This window comes from Podarcis erhardii (assembly GCF_964252035.2).
Source record: "Podarcis erhardii genome assembly, chromosome: 5".
Classification (NCBI taxonomy): Eukaryota; Metazoa; Chordata; class Lepidosauria; order Squamata; family Lacertidae; genus Podarcis; species Podarcis erhardii.
The window spans coordinates 60,103,438-60,119,595 of NC_138509.1; the positions used below are offsets into that span (position 1 = coordinate 60,103,438).

A 16,158-nucleotide genomic window follows, 5' to 3' on the forward strand; every position below is an offset into this window, starting at 1 on the left:
TCATGAAAGATTTTATTATTATTTATTATTATTAATTTTGTATACCACCTATACCCGCAGATCTCAGGGTGGCTTCCAACAATATTTCAAGAAATTAAAGATTTGAAGTTTGTATTTAAGGTGTCACAATACTTTTTATAATAGTAGTATTTCATGATTATAATAGTACTTCATGAACATTATCTGAATAGAAAAGTGTACAACCCATTTGGAGTGAGAAACACAGGAATATGTTGTATCTATTCAGAGACTACATGTACATGCAACTATTGCTATTTTGTGATAGTACTTTAAGATGAGGTTGACACCAAAACTTCAGCATACCTGCTTGCTTGGAAGATATTAGATATCCTACTTCTTCCAACAAGCACGACGCTGCCAAGATTGGCACCTCCAACTATGTGCCGAAGGCTGCAATCCTAAATCAGGTGTGCAGGGGAGGTGGGAGAGTTGTGGCCACGCAGATGTTGAATTCCAACCATCAGTATGGCCAGTAGTGGGAGAAGATGGGAGCTGTAGTCCACCAACATCTGGAAGGTTAAAGCTTCCTCCATCCCTACCCCTAAACACCAGGGGACAGCCCCCAATTAAAACAAGCGGGCTTTACTTGCGAGCGCATTTCCATAGGATCGGGCCGCCTACCGCGCACAATTCCACATTTCCATATCGCTTTACGCTTCGCCTTATCTAGATATTTGTATATAAATATACATAACTGCAGTTTCGTTTTTTGGCATGCTGGGGAGGGACTGTTCCAGAACTGACCCAGCCGTAATAGGGGCGGAGGAAACCTGCGGGAACGCTGATACAGAATTTTTTAAATGAAACATTTGCCCTGCCGTCTCCTTCCGCGCTGAGAAACTACAACTCCCATCTACCCTTGCGGGCATGAGCAGTAGACATTGAGTGACGCGGTTGATCATAGGACCCGTCTGGCGTCAGACGAGGGCGGGGCGGGGCGCGCGATCTTGGATCTCCTTTTAGCAACAAGGAAGAATAAGAAGAAAGCGAGGGTTGTTGGGGCTCGCGCGCTCGCTTCCTGGCGTAACAGGTAGGCTGGGCCGGGGCTCGTTTCCCCCTCTGCCCGGGAGAGAGCGAAGGGCGGCGGCGGCGGCGGCGCGCGGTGTGTGGATCTTGCAATGGGCCGGGGGCGGAGGGCGGGCGGGCGGGCAGCTGGTCCGGCGGCTGCAGCTTGTCTGGGCGAGCAGGGGTCAAATCCAACGAGGTCAGGCCACCGTGTTTTGTAATCCCCAGGACTGTAACAAGTGCACGCAGTCTAGGTCGCTGTCCTCGCTTTTTATCCTCCTCGGAGAAGCGCTCCGCTTGCTTCTTGAGGTGCTTCTACTTCCTGCTTTCTTCTTGCTTTTTCCATCTTAGCGTCGGAGGAGAAGGGGGCTCAGTCAGGGCGGAGGTCGTCTGAGTGACAGTCTGCGAAGCCCTTTTTTGGGTGGAGTGGCGGGCTCTTAAGATAACGCATAGCTGTCAACTTTTCCCTTTTCTTGCGAGGAATCCTATTCGAAATAAGGGAATTTCCCTTAAAAAAAGGGAAACGTTGACGGCTATGAGATAACGCCTTTCAAAGTCGCCCTCCTATCACAATTGTGCTTTCAAGCTGCAGTGTGGATTAATTCTGGAATTTACAGCAGAATGTAATTCAGGATCCTCGTCAAATAGACCCCTGTGTGCGAGGAGCACAAAATAAGCCGATAAAGTACTTTGTAGTATAATAGCACCCCCCACCTCATCAAAAAACAACAACCCGGGAACCATAGTTTATGGGTGCTGAGAATTGTAGTTCAGTGAGGGGGGTAAACAAAGCTTTCCAGGATTCTTTGGTGGGCAACACATTCACTAAACATACTGGAGGTGGGGTGGGGACATTGACAGCTTTCAGGACATGGGAGGCCTGCTAGAAAACAAAAGCATCATCTCTACAGATGGTTTCATCATCAAACTGCTGCTTTTAATTAAATGGTGATGATGTCATTTTTGCTCTAAAAACTGCACTTTGGGGTGTCAAGCTCTCTTTTCTAACTTGGGTTGTACCACAGTTAATTGGGCGGTGTGTGAAAGTGCTGCTGAAATATGGACAGAATATGGCAGGGTGGGAACTGCTTTGGTAGCTTTGTCTCCAGATTAGAGTAACAGTGAAGATGTGATTTATTTATTTGGTGTGGCATCATTTCCTCATGACAGCACGCCCACCTGACCATTTGGCTGGGGGAAGGGGGAGTGCCCTGCCACGGGAATGCTGCTTGCATCACTCTGTTGTCAGCGGGAAGCCGGCTTAGCTAGCAGGGCCCTCTGCTCAGCACGGAGGCAGTTTGGACTGCTCTGGCCCTCCCAGATAAGTGTGTATAGGATTGCAGCCTTGGTCCCTGGAATCTCCTGATGAAAACAACCTCTAGTAGCAGGACCCAATCCAACAATCCTGCTGGAGATTCTCGGTAAGAAGGGCCGTAATTCAGTGGTGGAGCCCACACCTTATATGAGAAAAATCTCTGGCATCTCCATGCAGAGGTGGGAAAGACTTTTGGCTGAAACCCCGGAGAACTGCTGCCAGACCCTGTAGACATTACTGAGCTAGATGGATCCATGGCCTGGCTCTGCCTAGTGGAAATCCATACACTCCTATGGACAAGCTCAAGCCCTCACAAAACAATCTCATAATCACAGTAGTGGCTTTTTAAACCTAGTACAGTGGGCAAAAAAACAACCAGTACTATATTTTCAGCTATTTTCATTATTTGTGACAAAATGTGGTATGCATTACATAACGAGAGAGAGAGAGCTTTTCACGTACGTAGTAAACACAGCAGCTGAACTTCCATTCCTAGAACAATTTTTAAAAATGTGTTAATGTGGATACAAGTCCCATGGGATTTACTTCCTGGGAAGATTCTTCTGAACGCCATGGGAAGATTTAAGAATTTTTTCTTAATCCTTTATCTGTAAATAAAAGTGCATTTGGTCTCTCAATGCAAGTCCCTTTCTTTCTGTAATTGAATCACTTTTTGGTATCTTATCAGCTATATTGGCCCACAGAGCAGCTTTCCTTCCAATTGAACCTGCAATCCCAGGCATGCTGCATTAGTATTGTTGAACTCAGTGGGATTTCTTTTGGCGTAAACCTGGTTAGGATCAACCTGCAGCTCCAATTAAACAAGACATTACTGTTATAAGAGGGGTAGCTAACATGGTGCGCTCCAGATGTTTTGACTACAACTCCCATCAACCCTGATCATTGGCCGTACTGATAGCAGTCCACAACATATGGAAAGCACGAAGTTTGCTACCCCTGTACAGTTTGTCTGGAGACCCCCACCTCCCATATACTTTAAACACAAGAGACACAGACATACCCTACCCTCTGCCTTGTAAGGAAGCCTGTCTCTCATTTGGAGAAAGAGAGACAGAGAAAGTCCTTCTGTATCATCACACTGGTGCTACACTGATGTCTTTCTTTTCTCCCTAGCATTTGGAGATGGCACTGGTGAAAAGTGGATGGCTGCTCCGGCAAAGTGAGTAATGGATTCTGTCAGCTCTCTCTCTCTGTCTCTCCCCTCCCTGACTTGTTTTGGTGCCAAGCAACACATTAGGTAGAAAATCCATGACTGGATCTTATCAAATTTTCTGTGATGTGCAGCCACTGAGGCTGACAATTTGACCTGAGCATGAGCAGTGGGAGAGAGTTTTTCCTCCTGTGCTGATATCCCAATCAAGATTCTCCCTTCCCCAGGAAACTGACTATGTGCATCCCCCCGCTCCTCAAAACACAAATGGGGGAGAATGACACTCGGAATCAGGAACCCTCTCCCTACCCCGCTTCTGCTTGGATTAAATTAGCTGTGTTGAATTAAAACAAGACACCAGAAATCCAATTCTAGGTCTCCTTCATTCTGTGTAGTTTGGAATTAAAGTATGACTGTTTGCATGCAACGCTAAGGCAAGCAATGACTCAGGACAAGCAAGCATGTTGATGCTTGGAGCAAAAATGACAACCTTGACTAAAGTTCATGGTTTGTATTCAGCAATACAAACCATGAGCCCAGGTTTGGATGCAATGTTAAGCAAAATCATGGCTTAGCTCTGGATAGCAAAACAGAAGTAGCACCTGGGGGAGGAGTGAAGCTTCTTCAGTTTTTGCTCTGAGTAACTACAAGTCTTGTTCATTCATGCTGATCATGGCTTGGCTCAGCATGTCTGTTTCAGAAAAACATGGAAAAAACGCAAATCATATTTGGACTTTATATATATATGTGTGTGAATTTCATGCTATGGTGACATAAAACAAATAATGTTTTATGCAAAATTCCTTAAAAGCAATATTTTTGGCCACCAAATGAATAAAAAGATGTCTGCTTGGTTCTTTGGTTGCCTGATGTCTGGCTAAAGGTTTGTCAGAATAAATTAAATAGATGCTATGAAGTAGAAGTAGGAGCTTTTTCCTTGACATTTATTGCCTTTGCTATTTCTGTTATAGATTCAGAGAACTCTGGTTTAAGAACATTTCAAACACGATCACTGAAAGCAAAACAAATATCAAACAACCTAATCAATGTGGAATTTGATACAGTTTAGTTAGACCTCTCAAAAAACAATTGATCCCTGTTCCTTTTAGGTACTATATTAAGGCGTTGGAAGAAGAACTGGTTTGATCTGTGGGCTCATGGCCATTTGTTATTTTATGACGACCAACATCGGCAGGATCTAGAGGATCGAATTCACATGAAAGTTGACTGCATCAACGTCAGAGTGGGAAATGAATGCCGAGGTGCAAATAATCTTCTTTTTATTTGAACTTTCCCACCCTCTGCATACATACACCTGTAATACAAATATGAAGGACTTACCACTATATGTAGACTTGGTTCTAAATTCACAAAGCCATTTCTCACAGTGCTAAACCAGGCATAGGCAAACTCGGCCCTCCAGATGTTTTGGGACTACAACTCCCATCATCCCTACCTAACAGGACCAGTGGTCAGGGGTGATGGGAATTGTAGTCTCAAAATATCTGGAGGGCCGAGTTTGCCTATGCCTGTGCTAAACTATGACCAGTGATGGTAACAATGTGGCACTATGCACATTTCCAGTGCACCCATACATGCAGTGAATTACAACCTTATTCTACTTGGTTTAACATAAATGCTGAGGATCCCCATCGCCTTTTCTCAGGACATAACTGGCATATTCTTGTTTTGTCCTTTGCAGGGGAGAAGGGAGCTTATTTGCAAAGCTACCTATTTTATTTTATTCTAGTTATTTGCAAAAAAGAATTATGTTACAAAATACAATGGCACCTCGGGTTACAGACACTTCAGGTTACCGACACTTCAGGTTACAGACTCTGCTAAGCCAGAAATATCCGTGCGCTGCTCTGGTTCGCCAGAAGCGGCTTAGTCATGCTGGCCACATGACCCGGAAGCTGTACGGCGGCTCCCTCGGCTCATAGAGCGAGATGAGCGCCGCAACCCCAGAGTCGGTCACGACTGGACCTAATGGTCAGGGGTCCCTTTACCTTTATGGGCAACTGAAAGACCTGGGAACTTGCAGCACAGCAACTTAGCACCTCTAGGTGTTCCTTTTTGCAGCAAAGGCTTTGTGACATACCTTAAATCAAGTGGAGCTTGGGTGTGTCTCCTCCGTTTGTCAAGCTTAGTATTCTGCTTTAGTTTCTGAATCAGGCTTCTCATTGTATGTGCCTACTCAAGCCTCTTTGGAGGATCTGAGTTTAAAAGTGAATTAAGCATTTAGCTTGGTGCCACGTGGAGCTGAAGTACCATTCTTTTACTTCGCCTTTCTCTTGGGCAGGTTTCCAGCCTCCAGAGGGGAAGCCTAGGGATTGCTTGCTGCAGATCATTTGCCGTGATGGGAAAGTGCTCAACCTCTGTGCAGAAAGTGCTGACGACTGCTTGTGAGTTTCTTCTGCTTACTTGAAAATAAAAGACCTTCCCTTCTGAAAGAGTGACATGTATGCATAATGGACGGCCATGTGCCATATGTTCTTGAATGAGTTGCTTTGCAAAACAGTTGCAACTCTCCCAACTGCAAGAAGCAGACCCACGTCTTAGCTCACTTCCCAAAGCGGATGTTTGAGCTAATTATCATGGTCAGATAACTAACTTTCCCCATCCCTTTTGAAACTGGGGGAGTGTAATGACAGCTTCACACCAGGACTTTAGCTGAGCATCTTTGCTTTTTCCTTTCCAGATTATCACCTATTAACAGATGGTTCAATTTCCCTCCACTTATTAATAGCCTTTCAAGGATTTATGTCTTTGGGGATATTTTATTCTTGCATACTGATAAAGGGAATTGTTGTTGCTGGTCAGATTATTTTCTAGGCTAGTGACTCGTCAGATTGAGCATCAGGCTACACATGGTCTGCATTCGCATGTAACAGCAAACCCTGATTTGTTTTGCTGCATTTGCATGTAGTGCTAAGCCAAACCATGACATTAAGCCAAACTTGTGGGTGCTGGAGGAGAATGCAGGCAGTTTGCTCCTTCCTGGTCCTTCAGCTTAGCATGTTGCGTGAACCCAGGCTTGTGGTTGAAGCTCTCTCCTCCTTAACCACAGCTTGTAGCCAAGGTTTTTTTCTGGCTACGTCTTGTGGCTAGATTGGAGAGATTTAACCCTTTGCTCCCTGGCTTTAATTGTACCCCAAGCTTGCTGTTAGTCCTTGAGGGGAAGACATGGATTCAGGACATTGAACTCAGCTGTTTTTCACTTCAGTAGCCAGTTTGGATTGAGAGAGGGAGGAGACACTTTGACCTAAATCCAAAAGCATTAGTTAGACTCTCTCCCTCTGCAATTGCATTCCCAACCATAGCTACTTTTTTTGTGTAATAAAAATGCACCAGGTCTTCTAATCATGCTCCTCCCATGTAGTTTCACCACGAATAGTTGCTATAATTTTTTTCTAATTTTCTTTTCTTTTTTGTGTAATAAAAATGCACCAGGTCTTCTAATCATGCTCCTCCCATGTAGTTTCACCACGAATAGTTGCTATATTTTTTTTCTAATTTTCTTTTCTTTTCAATGCAATGCAAAATTATAACAAAAATTACAAACATTGAATCCAAAATAAAACCAAAGAAACAAGAAAGAAAAACAGAACACAAAAAAAGAAAAAAAGCACACATCTACAAATAAAACCCTATCTAATCTAGTCATTACATACATATACACATATTGACTTCCTTCCTTTGTTCTAAGACCTCAAAATTTTTACTCTTACTAAATTGTGTCTAACGTAGATTACTTCCATCTTTGTACTTTTTTACACCACTTTTCTTTTTCTTTAACCCTGTAACACATCATTCATTACATACCGATATACTTACTCCAGAACAATGTTTTTTCATATACTCTTTAGCACAACCCCATTCTTTTAATAATTTCTGGTCCGATTGTCCCCTTATGAATGCTTGAGTCTTGCCAGGTTTATATATTCACAAAAGTTGCTACAATTTTTTTCTAAACTTGTTAACATGGAGGTACAATTTATATTAGTGATTCTTCCACCATTATGCTTTTTTTTTTTAACACTTGTTTGCTTCATATTTTATACAGAGCTTGGAAAATTGCTCTCCAGGATGCCAGAACAAATGGGGTAAGTTGGGTTTTGTGTGTGTGTGTGTGTGTGTGTGTGCTTGCAATAGTAGCACTGAGAGAAATAACCTTTCATTTAGATTTCTTTTTTGAGTACCTTTTTTGTGTGGCTAGTACCTTGGCCCACACTTCTCTTGTTCTGATGGAAGGAGTAAGCGTAAGAAGTGCATAGGAAGCTTAGGAAGAACCTTGCTGCATCAAACCAAAGCCTTCTTGTAGTTCAGCATCCTGTTCTCACAGTGGTCATCGGGCCTTATTCCTATCATCATCACAGGCCCAACTTGTATGATCCATTTCTTGATCATGTTAGCCAGTGAAGGAATCTTTAGGAAGATAGTTATTTCAGAAATGAACAAAAGTCAAATATTACACACAACATGATGCGTAACGCTTCAAAGGTGCCATTTGCCACTCGCCTAGCATGCCTGGAGCAAGTAGCTTCCCCAGGGGAGCAGACAAGCTGCAGCCTCTGATTCTGCTTAATACACAGGCACACACCCTTGTCATCGTGCTCTTTCCTGGAATCAGAAAAGAATCCAGCAAGGCTGGTGGAAATTGCTATGCATTTCTGGCCCTGTAGTCCAAGAAGTGTTGTCCTTTGGTGCTTTCTCATCTCTGCTGCAGACCTATCCCAGCTCCCTCCCTTGATCCTTAAAAAGGTAGGAGAGCAAGTCAAGCCAACTCAACAGGGCTCTTTGCAGCTTGAACAAAAACACAATGTGGCTGTTGGTGATCATCCGCAAAGCCATCTGTGTCAGGGTTGCTGCTGTCTTCTGCGGAACATAAAAGTGGCATCATGGTTCTTCTGCCGCATATCCACAGGGTGAACAAAAATAATAATCCTTTCGTGTGCTAGAAGCAAAGCCATCTGCTGGAGAGCAGGGAAAGAGAACACAGAGAAATTTTAAGAACTTGGTAATTTTGGTATGTTCTCCCTCTACCTCTGACAGTGGCATCTTCTTTCCACTTTGCCTTGTGTCTGATGTTCTTCCCACTTCTCACCTACCTGACATGGAACAGAGTGGGAAGGCTGTACTTTTCCATTTTGCCCTGCATTGTGCGTTAAACTCCTCAGTTTAAGTATTGTTGATCAGTAATGCTATTTTGTACAGTAAGTCAACAACTCAGCATTTCCCAAAGATGCTAACCTCATTTCAATTTCCTATTGAGTGCTCCGTTTATCCAATCCTGCTCCCATCTGCAGTGATTGCAATTGAAGAATTTGAACAGCTGCTTCTGTGTTTTATGTTAACATGTCCAGGCCTATATTGGTTCGGAAGTGATGTATGACGACAATACAATTTCCTCGTCTCCTCCTCCGTACACGGCTTATGCAACACCATCACCTGAGGTAAGCTGTGGAAAACATGATATAAGGAGAGTTTGGTTAGTGCAAGTTGCTTAAAATTGGGCATTTTGTGAGGTGACCTATGCATAAAATTTAGCTAGCAGGTTTCACCTGTCCTGAAGAAGCAGGTGGTGCGTCATACCTGAGCTGGTGATGCCAGGCAGCACCTGTTTGCTTGAGTTTGTTGAATCTAGTTGTAAAAGGTCTTAAACCCTTATCCATCTTCCATCACAGCATGGCGTATTGTATAGGTGTCCTCTTCAGTTTCAAGCGAAAAGCCTTGTAGTTAAAGAGAATGGAATGCCATACTCAGGAATGTTTGGTTCCAATGTACACTGCTAACAATTGTTCTCAATATCATCAGGTTTATGGCTACCCACAGTACAATGGCGCATATCCACCACCCGGGGCTCAGGTCTTCTTTACTTCTAATGGACAGACGTATGCAATCCCCTATCAATATCCAAACCAAGGTAACTGGTAATATTTATTCTTCTATGACTTGATTTAGTACATTCAGAACTCTGCAGTTTGGTTTTGCATTCAGTATTTCCCCCACACAACCTCCTCCCCCTTGGTAGTAAGGTATTTTATTACTCAACAATAAATGAATAAATAGCCTAAAATTACCATTTCTTCAGTATATATAATGCATTTGCCGTATTTTTCCATTTATAACACTCCCCTATGTATAAGATGATACCTATATTTTTGAACCCTAAATTAAGAAAACAATATTCAAGAATTTACAAATACAGATTTTACAATATTGTTCTTCCAATACAAATCAGACTTCCCTTCCCTGCTTTTGTGGTGTCTTCTCTTATTTAAATTTTTAACACTGCGTTTTCTACTTTACTCCATTTTTTAATTATTCTACAATTAATCTTAATAGTACTTTTAACTGCTTGATTTAAGTTAACCCTACCAATGCACTTAGTTGCATACCATAGTTTTTCAAATATTCCACAAATATTCCCCACTCCTTAATAATCCCCCCCCCGGTTTCTTAACACACCCATTAATTTTGCCATTTTGGTATAAACCATCAATTGAATCAGCCACACTTCCTTGGTTGGAACAGCATCCTCTTTCCATCTCTGGGCTAAAAGAAATCAATATTTTAAACACCTGAGGTTGCCCAAATTTGTTGAGCTTTTTTGGGGGGAATTCGTCCAAATTAGCTGCTGCTGAGGGAGACAGGCAGGCAAGGCAGCAATAGGGAGCAGGAAAAGGAACCAGAATTAAGCAGGGCATGAAGATGGCAGGTGCCAAGCAGAAGTGGAACGAGCAGCTGAAGCACTGGACCGTATTTTTCCATGTATAGAACGACCCCCTATTTTGGACTAAATTTTTTTAGCAAAAAACATTGTCTTATACATGGAAAAATATGGTACTTATAATTTCCCTCCCTATCTCAGACCTAAAATCATAATATTGGTCAAGTAGAAAAAGGTTTAAAATGAGGATGTAACATAAGAGATAGTGGTATAATTCTCATCTTCTGATGGTATTTTTCTCTCCCAAATTTTTGATGTGTACTTTACTTGTACATTACTAGTGCATTAGCATGATATGAGAGGGTAACTTAGACTACAAGAACTATATCCCAGTCCATAACCATACTGGATTTGAAATTGTTGTTATATATGCAGTTATTTTATATATGTTTTATTATATTGTGCGATGCTGCATAGGAAGGGAATGAAATTAATAATAAATTCAGTAGGAATGAAATTAATAACTGGAACATTTTGACTGCAACCCTGTGATCACGTAACCTGGGACTGAGTCCCGCTGAAACTCCTGAGTAAACATGTAAAGTTTTGCACTGCTAAGTATGTTTGGCTTCTATTTCTGGTTGCTTGTATCAGAAATATGCCATATTTAATTGCTTAAGTCAGTTATGGTCATAAAATATGCCCATGCTCAGGTTACTGAGGGAGTTTCAGTGCCAGATTGTAATTAAATCTGTGCTGGGAAACTTGTGGCTCTCTAGATGTTTCTGGGACTTCAACTCCCATAAGTCTCAGTCAACATGGCCAGTAGTCATGGCAATGGGAACTGTAGTCCAGCAACATCTCCAGGGCCACAGATTCCCCATCCCTCCATTAAAGGTTGGAGTATTCTTACACTGTCACTGCTGATGTGCAAAGAAACCCGTGTGTGAGTTCTCAACCCATTATTAGGTCAGCCTGTGCTACTGCGGAACTATAGTATAAGACAAAAAACGTTTGATTAATTATCCTGTATCATATGCTTCTGTGATATGACAACTGCTTTATGAATTATATTGTATTTGAATGTGTTCTTATGGTTTGACTGGCCTGTCTTCCTCTTCTTTGGCATGAGTGGTTTGTGCCCTCACAATAACAGCGTTGAGATGTGATCCTTTAAACCACGTTGCTACAACTTTTCATACCAAGTGGGCCGCAAGAGGGGGAGTGAGGCCAAAGTTTGACATCACCTCAAGCCAATGCGCTGCCTTCCCAAAGCCAGGTGAACAAGGTGCCAGGCTCTGGGAAGGAGGCGCAAGGCTCTGGCAGGGTCCTAGAGGCCTCCTACCTCCTACCCAAAGCTGGGAAAGTGCTAACTAAGCTTTGGGAAAGGAGGGTGAAGGACTCTGGGACTCTGCCAAAGCCCTCATGCCTTCTTTTCCAAAGCCTAGTGCAGTTGTGTCCAAACTTTTTTCAAAGAGGGCCAGATTTGGTGATGTGAAGGGCCGTGAGGGCCAACCAACCAAAGTTTTTTTAGGACTGAAGTTGTTAAGCTTTTTTTAAGGACTGAAGTTGTTAAGGTTTTTTTTAGGATTTTACCCCAGGAAATAAACTGCCACAGGGGCCAGATTAAATTGACCGGTGGGCCAGATTAGGCCCCCGAAACGAACTTTGGACATGCCTGGCCTAGTGCCTCGGTTACCCAGTTTTGGGAAGGCGGTGCAAGGGCTGTGGTGTGGGAGTGTCAAATGTTGTCAAGGGCTGTCCGAAAAGGCCTTGAGGGCTACAGGTGGCTCTTGGGTCACATGTTGGACTGCCCTGCCCAACCACATTATAGAGGATCAGCAATGAGCCATATTTGTGTGTGTGTGTGTAACTCGCCTTGGGGAACATGATATCTGAATGTAGCCACTGGGTGAAATGCAGTGTTAGTCATACTCAGAGTAGACTCAGTAAAAATGAGTGGATTGAGTTACTTGAGTACAACGTAGACATCGCCCACAGCTTTTATCGGTCTTCCTTCACATTATCTCCTCTGTGTGTTCGTTCAGGTTCCCTGGCATTGAAAATCATTTACTTTTAAAGACCCAGCTATCTAGCCCACATTAACGGCAAGGCTTTCCTTTCTCTATTTTTATGGAGTCCAGAATGTGTTGGCCTCCCAGTTTGAAGGAGATCAATGAAAGGGAACAATTAGGTTTCAAGTTTTATTTCTATTTAAATCCCACGGTGTTCTTCTTTCCAGGTCCTTATGGCCACCCTCCTGCGAATCATGTCATCATTCGAGAGCGCTACCGGGATAATGATGGGGACCTGGCGCTTGGCATGCTTGCTGGAGCAGCAACAGGAATGGCCCTGGGCTCGTTGTTCTGGGTGTTCTAGGCTCCCTCTGGAGCCACAAAGCAAAGGGAGACCTGAAGTCTTCTGTGTGCAATAATATGTATTTGCAAAGTACTTCAGTTTAATCCACATTTTTTTCCAATAGGTTCTAGTAGTACTTTTTGCTGATGACAGGCAGATTGTAGTTAACAAAAATTCCCAGCTGTCCCAAAGGTGCCCTTTAGTTGAAAAGTGGTTAGCATAATGGCTCGTGGTCAGATGAGTTTGTGATTCTATGCATTGATAAGTAAGTAGCAGTAATATCAATGAAGTGTTACTAATGATGGTTAAATGGCTACAGTTGACTCATTTTTACAGTCAAATATTAACCATCTTGTTAAAATTACTTCAGCTACTGCCTCAGAATGCTAACTGGAAAGCAAGGGAGCACAAAAGTGGGTATTTCTGAATCCAGGGGACTCCGATATTTTTCTTAGCACTCCTAGAAGACAAAGATGATGATTCAGTAGCCACGCCATGGGATCCATTGAATGTTTTCTTGTATTCAAGGGAGAGCTCTGGCATTTCAGTAGCTTGACAAGGATTGCACACTTACTGTACAAGTCCTTCCCAAGGCTGAACCAGGGACGGGGAACCTTTGGCTCTTGAGATGCTCTTGGACTACAACTCCCATCATCCTTGATCAGTGGCTATGCTGGCAGGAGTTGGGAGTTCAACAAAATATGGAGAGCTCAAATTCCCTCTCCCTCGTCTAAGCAATAGAAAAATCTGACATTTCTTCTAGAAAGGAGTTTGGATTACCATGCAAACCATTCCAGTGTCCTAGAAACCGCAACCTCCTTTAGATCCTAGTAACAGTTCCTTAGGGTAATGGTGGCCGGAAAGAAAGCTTAACATGCGAACATCAGGCCTCCGGAACGTTTGCTAAGGCAGGTAGAAGGATAGTGAATTAATAGGTGGTAGGAGGTGTTGTGATCATACTGGGGATAAATGTGTTCAAAGTCTAACTTACTGGTTTAGGTATATGGGAACCTTTTGAATCTGTATTGCGATTTATACAAAGTAATTATGCTCTCTTACCTGCAACTACAAACTATTTTTAACAAGGGCTTCTACTTTCCAGACACAGAGATACCTCTGTTTTGGTTGCACGCTCCAGTCTTGTATGTGCTTCTCCTTCTGCAGCTAAATTAACTGCTTTAAAGACGTAAGACCCCTACTTCTGCGAGAGGACAGAGAAATGAGCAAGTATCCCCACCTGGAAATTATTTTCAGCGGTGTAGGTTAATAAAAAGAAAGGCACACCTATTTTTATCCATCCGTTGCGTGTGCATCCTATTAAAATCTGAGATCTACACAAGACTCTTCCAAGTGTCTATAGGCTGTGCTGTGTCCTTTGGTGAACCTGCAAGCTTTGAACAGCAGCGAGCAAAGGGGACTTGGGTTGTGCTGCCTGCCGTAATGACAAACCCTAGCCGAATGCATTCCCTTCCTATTTAAATGGGAGAACTGAATTGTGAGTGAGGCAAAGGCAAGGTAATGGTACTGGAAGTCTTAATATTGGTCTTGTACACCTTGTATGCCAGTGTTTGCCTTGGGTGTGTCTATGCAACTGCTGTTGAAATGCAACAGGGGGGACCTTATTGCATCCAGCAGTTGTTGGATTTGAAAGTGTGGCTTTTTAAAAACCCTGTCAGCAGTCTAGGACATTTCAAAAGACAGTACTGTGAACTGAAGAATGTGTGAACTGAAGATGCATTATTTAATAGGACTGCAGTCTCTTATTTAATACCCAGGCAAGTATGTTGGAAGCCTTGTAAGTTACTAAGAAACCGATAATACACTAAAAGCAGCACTAGCTTCTGCTCTGATTTTGTAATTTATCCAGTGTAATTTTAAGACCATCTCTTCTGTGCTATTATGTGTACTGTACAGAATTGTAGAACTTCCAGAAAACTCCTTTCTTTGTATTTGTTACTTTGTGAGGAGAGAAAAAAATAAATGTAGTCTTCGAACTTTTGGCAAGTCAAAAATTTAATACACTCATCATTCCTTGCTAAGATGTCAAGTTCAAGTTGGTTATAACCATAGAAAACTACACTGGGAGCTGTGGGGGACTTCATTTTGCCTGAATAATCAGGGACGCGGGTGGCGCTGTGGGTAAAAGCCTCAGTGCCTAGGGCTTGCCGATCGAAAGGTCGGTGGTTCGAATCCCCGCGGCGGGGTGTGCTCCCGTTGCTCAGTCCCAGCGCCTGCCAACCTAGCAGTTCGAAAGCACCCCTGGGTGCAAGTAGATAAATAGGGACCGCTTACTGGCGGGAAGGTAAACGGCGTTTCCATGTGCTGTGCTGGCTCGCCAGATGCAGCTTTGTCACGCTGGCCACGTGACCCGGAAGTGTCTGCAGACAGCGCTGGCCCCCGGCCTCTTAAGTGAGATGGGCGCACAACCCTAGAGTCTGTCAAGACTGGCCCGGACGGGCAGGGGTACCTTTACCTTTACATTTAATGGGCATAATGGGAAAGAACACAAGGCATCGACTAGCTGGATTTTAAAATATAATGGCTAAATCATATGCTCCCGTTGGATAAATGAATTCAGTAAACTGCAAAGCAAATAAAATCTTTCCACATTTATCTTGCATTAATACCAGGAAATAAATCTTGACCAAGCTCAATATTAAAGAAGGGTTCCAAAAACTTGGGTAGAAATCTGGATTTTGCATCATATGATTGCGAGTAAGATAACGTGCAGTGTCAACTATCCTCCCCATGCCACGTAATTCCAAATATTATTCAAGGAGTTATTATTTGCTATGAAGTGGCAGAAAGGAGGCATAGTCTGGAGACATAGCCTTGTAAACACTACCCTTGGAGGCCAGCCCTACTATTGAACAAACTAAGGTAGCTGCTTCGGGGAACAGATGCTTGGAGAGAGCAGGGAGTGGTAGCAAGAGTGCTGGAGGACAGAGTTGTGTGTTCTGTGTGGTTTGCGCTCCCTAAGCTAGCCTGCTTTCCCTCAGGTACAGAGGACGTTGCCAGCGTAGATGGAAAATTTGCTAATTCAGTTGGCTTCCTTATTTCTTTTGATAATACCAGGAAGAAAGGGGGGAGTTATAAATAATGTGGATGTTTCAATGAATCTTTTTTCTAAACCTTGCTGAAAACTTCCTAAGAGCAAACTGTATTAATCTGTTTCATGATTCAAACCAGCACTAGGTAAATGATCTTTCCCTACCTACAAATCTCCCTCTTCTCATCCAGAAGGAAATGCCAAATAGAGCATCTGACCAGCTGAATGTACTCAGCCAGGAATATATTGGAATGGTCTTGTGATTGTCACAGTGGCCACAATGTCCCAGGTTATGACAGGCAAGGGTATTGCTGCCAGCCATTTTAGAAAATATTGAGAGAGATGGGCTTCACTTACATAAATATTGCAGATAGACACAACAGCTTTTTGGCACACAGACTGTCAAATTGGAAACTTATTTAGTAGAAACAAAAGCCTGTCAACTTTTATGGCTTACTTTTAGGGGCAGAAATGTTGCAGAAATGCAAGAGGCCACAGGAATGTACTATGGGGAGGGAAGAGTTGGAATGATTGACTGTGGTGGTATGAATGGGGAGGAAAGGGAT

At 43.0% G+C, this 16,158-nt stretch overlaps 1 protein-coding gene across 1 annotated transcript; it reads left to right on the forward strand.

Annotated features, from left to right (window-relative positions):
* The first annotated feature begins 919 nt into the window (after window positions 1-919).
* PLEKHB2 (pleckstrin homology domain containing B2) lies at window positions 920-14,560 on the forward strand. Its single transcript, XM_081864086.1, has 8 exons — window positions 920-1,051; window positions 3,476-3,521; window positions 4,622-4,774; window positions 5,815-5,917; window positions 7,579-7,618; window positions 8,879-8,968; window positions 9,330-9,438; window positions 12,428-14,560. Exons 2-8 carry the CDS (start codon window positions 3,485-3,487, stop codon window positions 12,562-12,564), a joined length of 669 nt encoding a protein of 222 aa, XP_081720212.1. The 5' UTR covers window positions 920-1,051; window positions 3,476-3,484; the 3' UTR covers window positions 12,565-14,560.
* The last annotated feature ends 1,598 nt before the right edge of the window (window positions 14,561-16,158 follow it).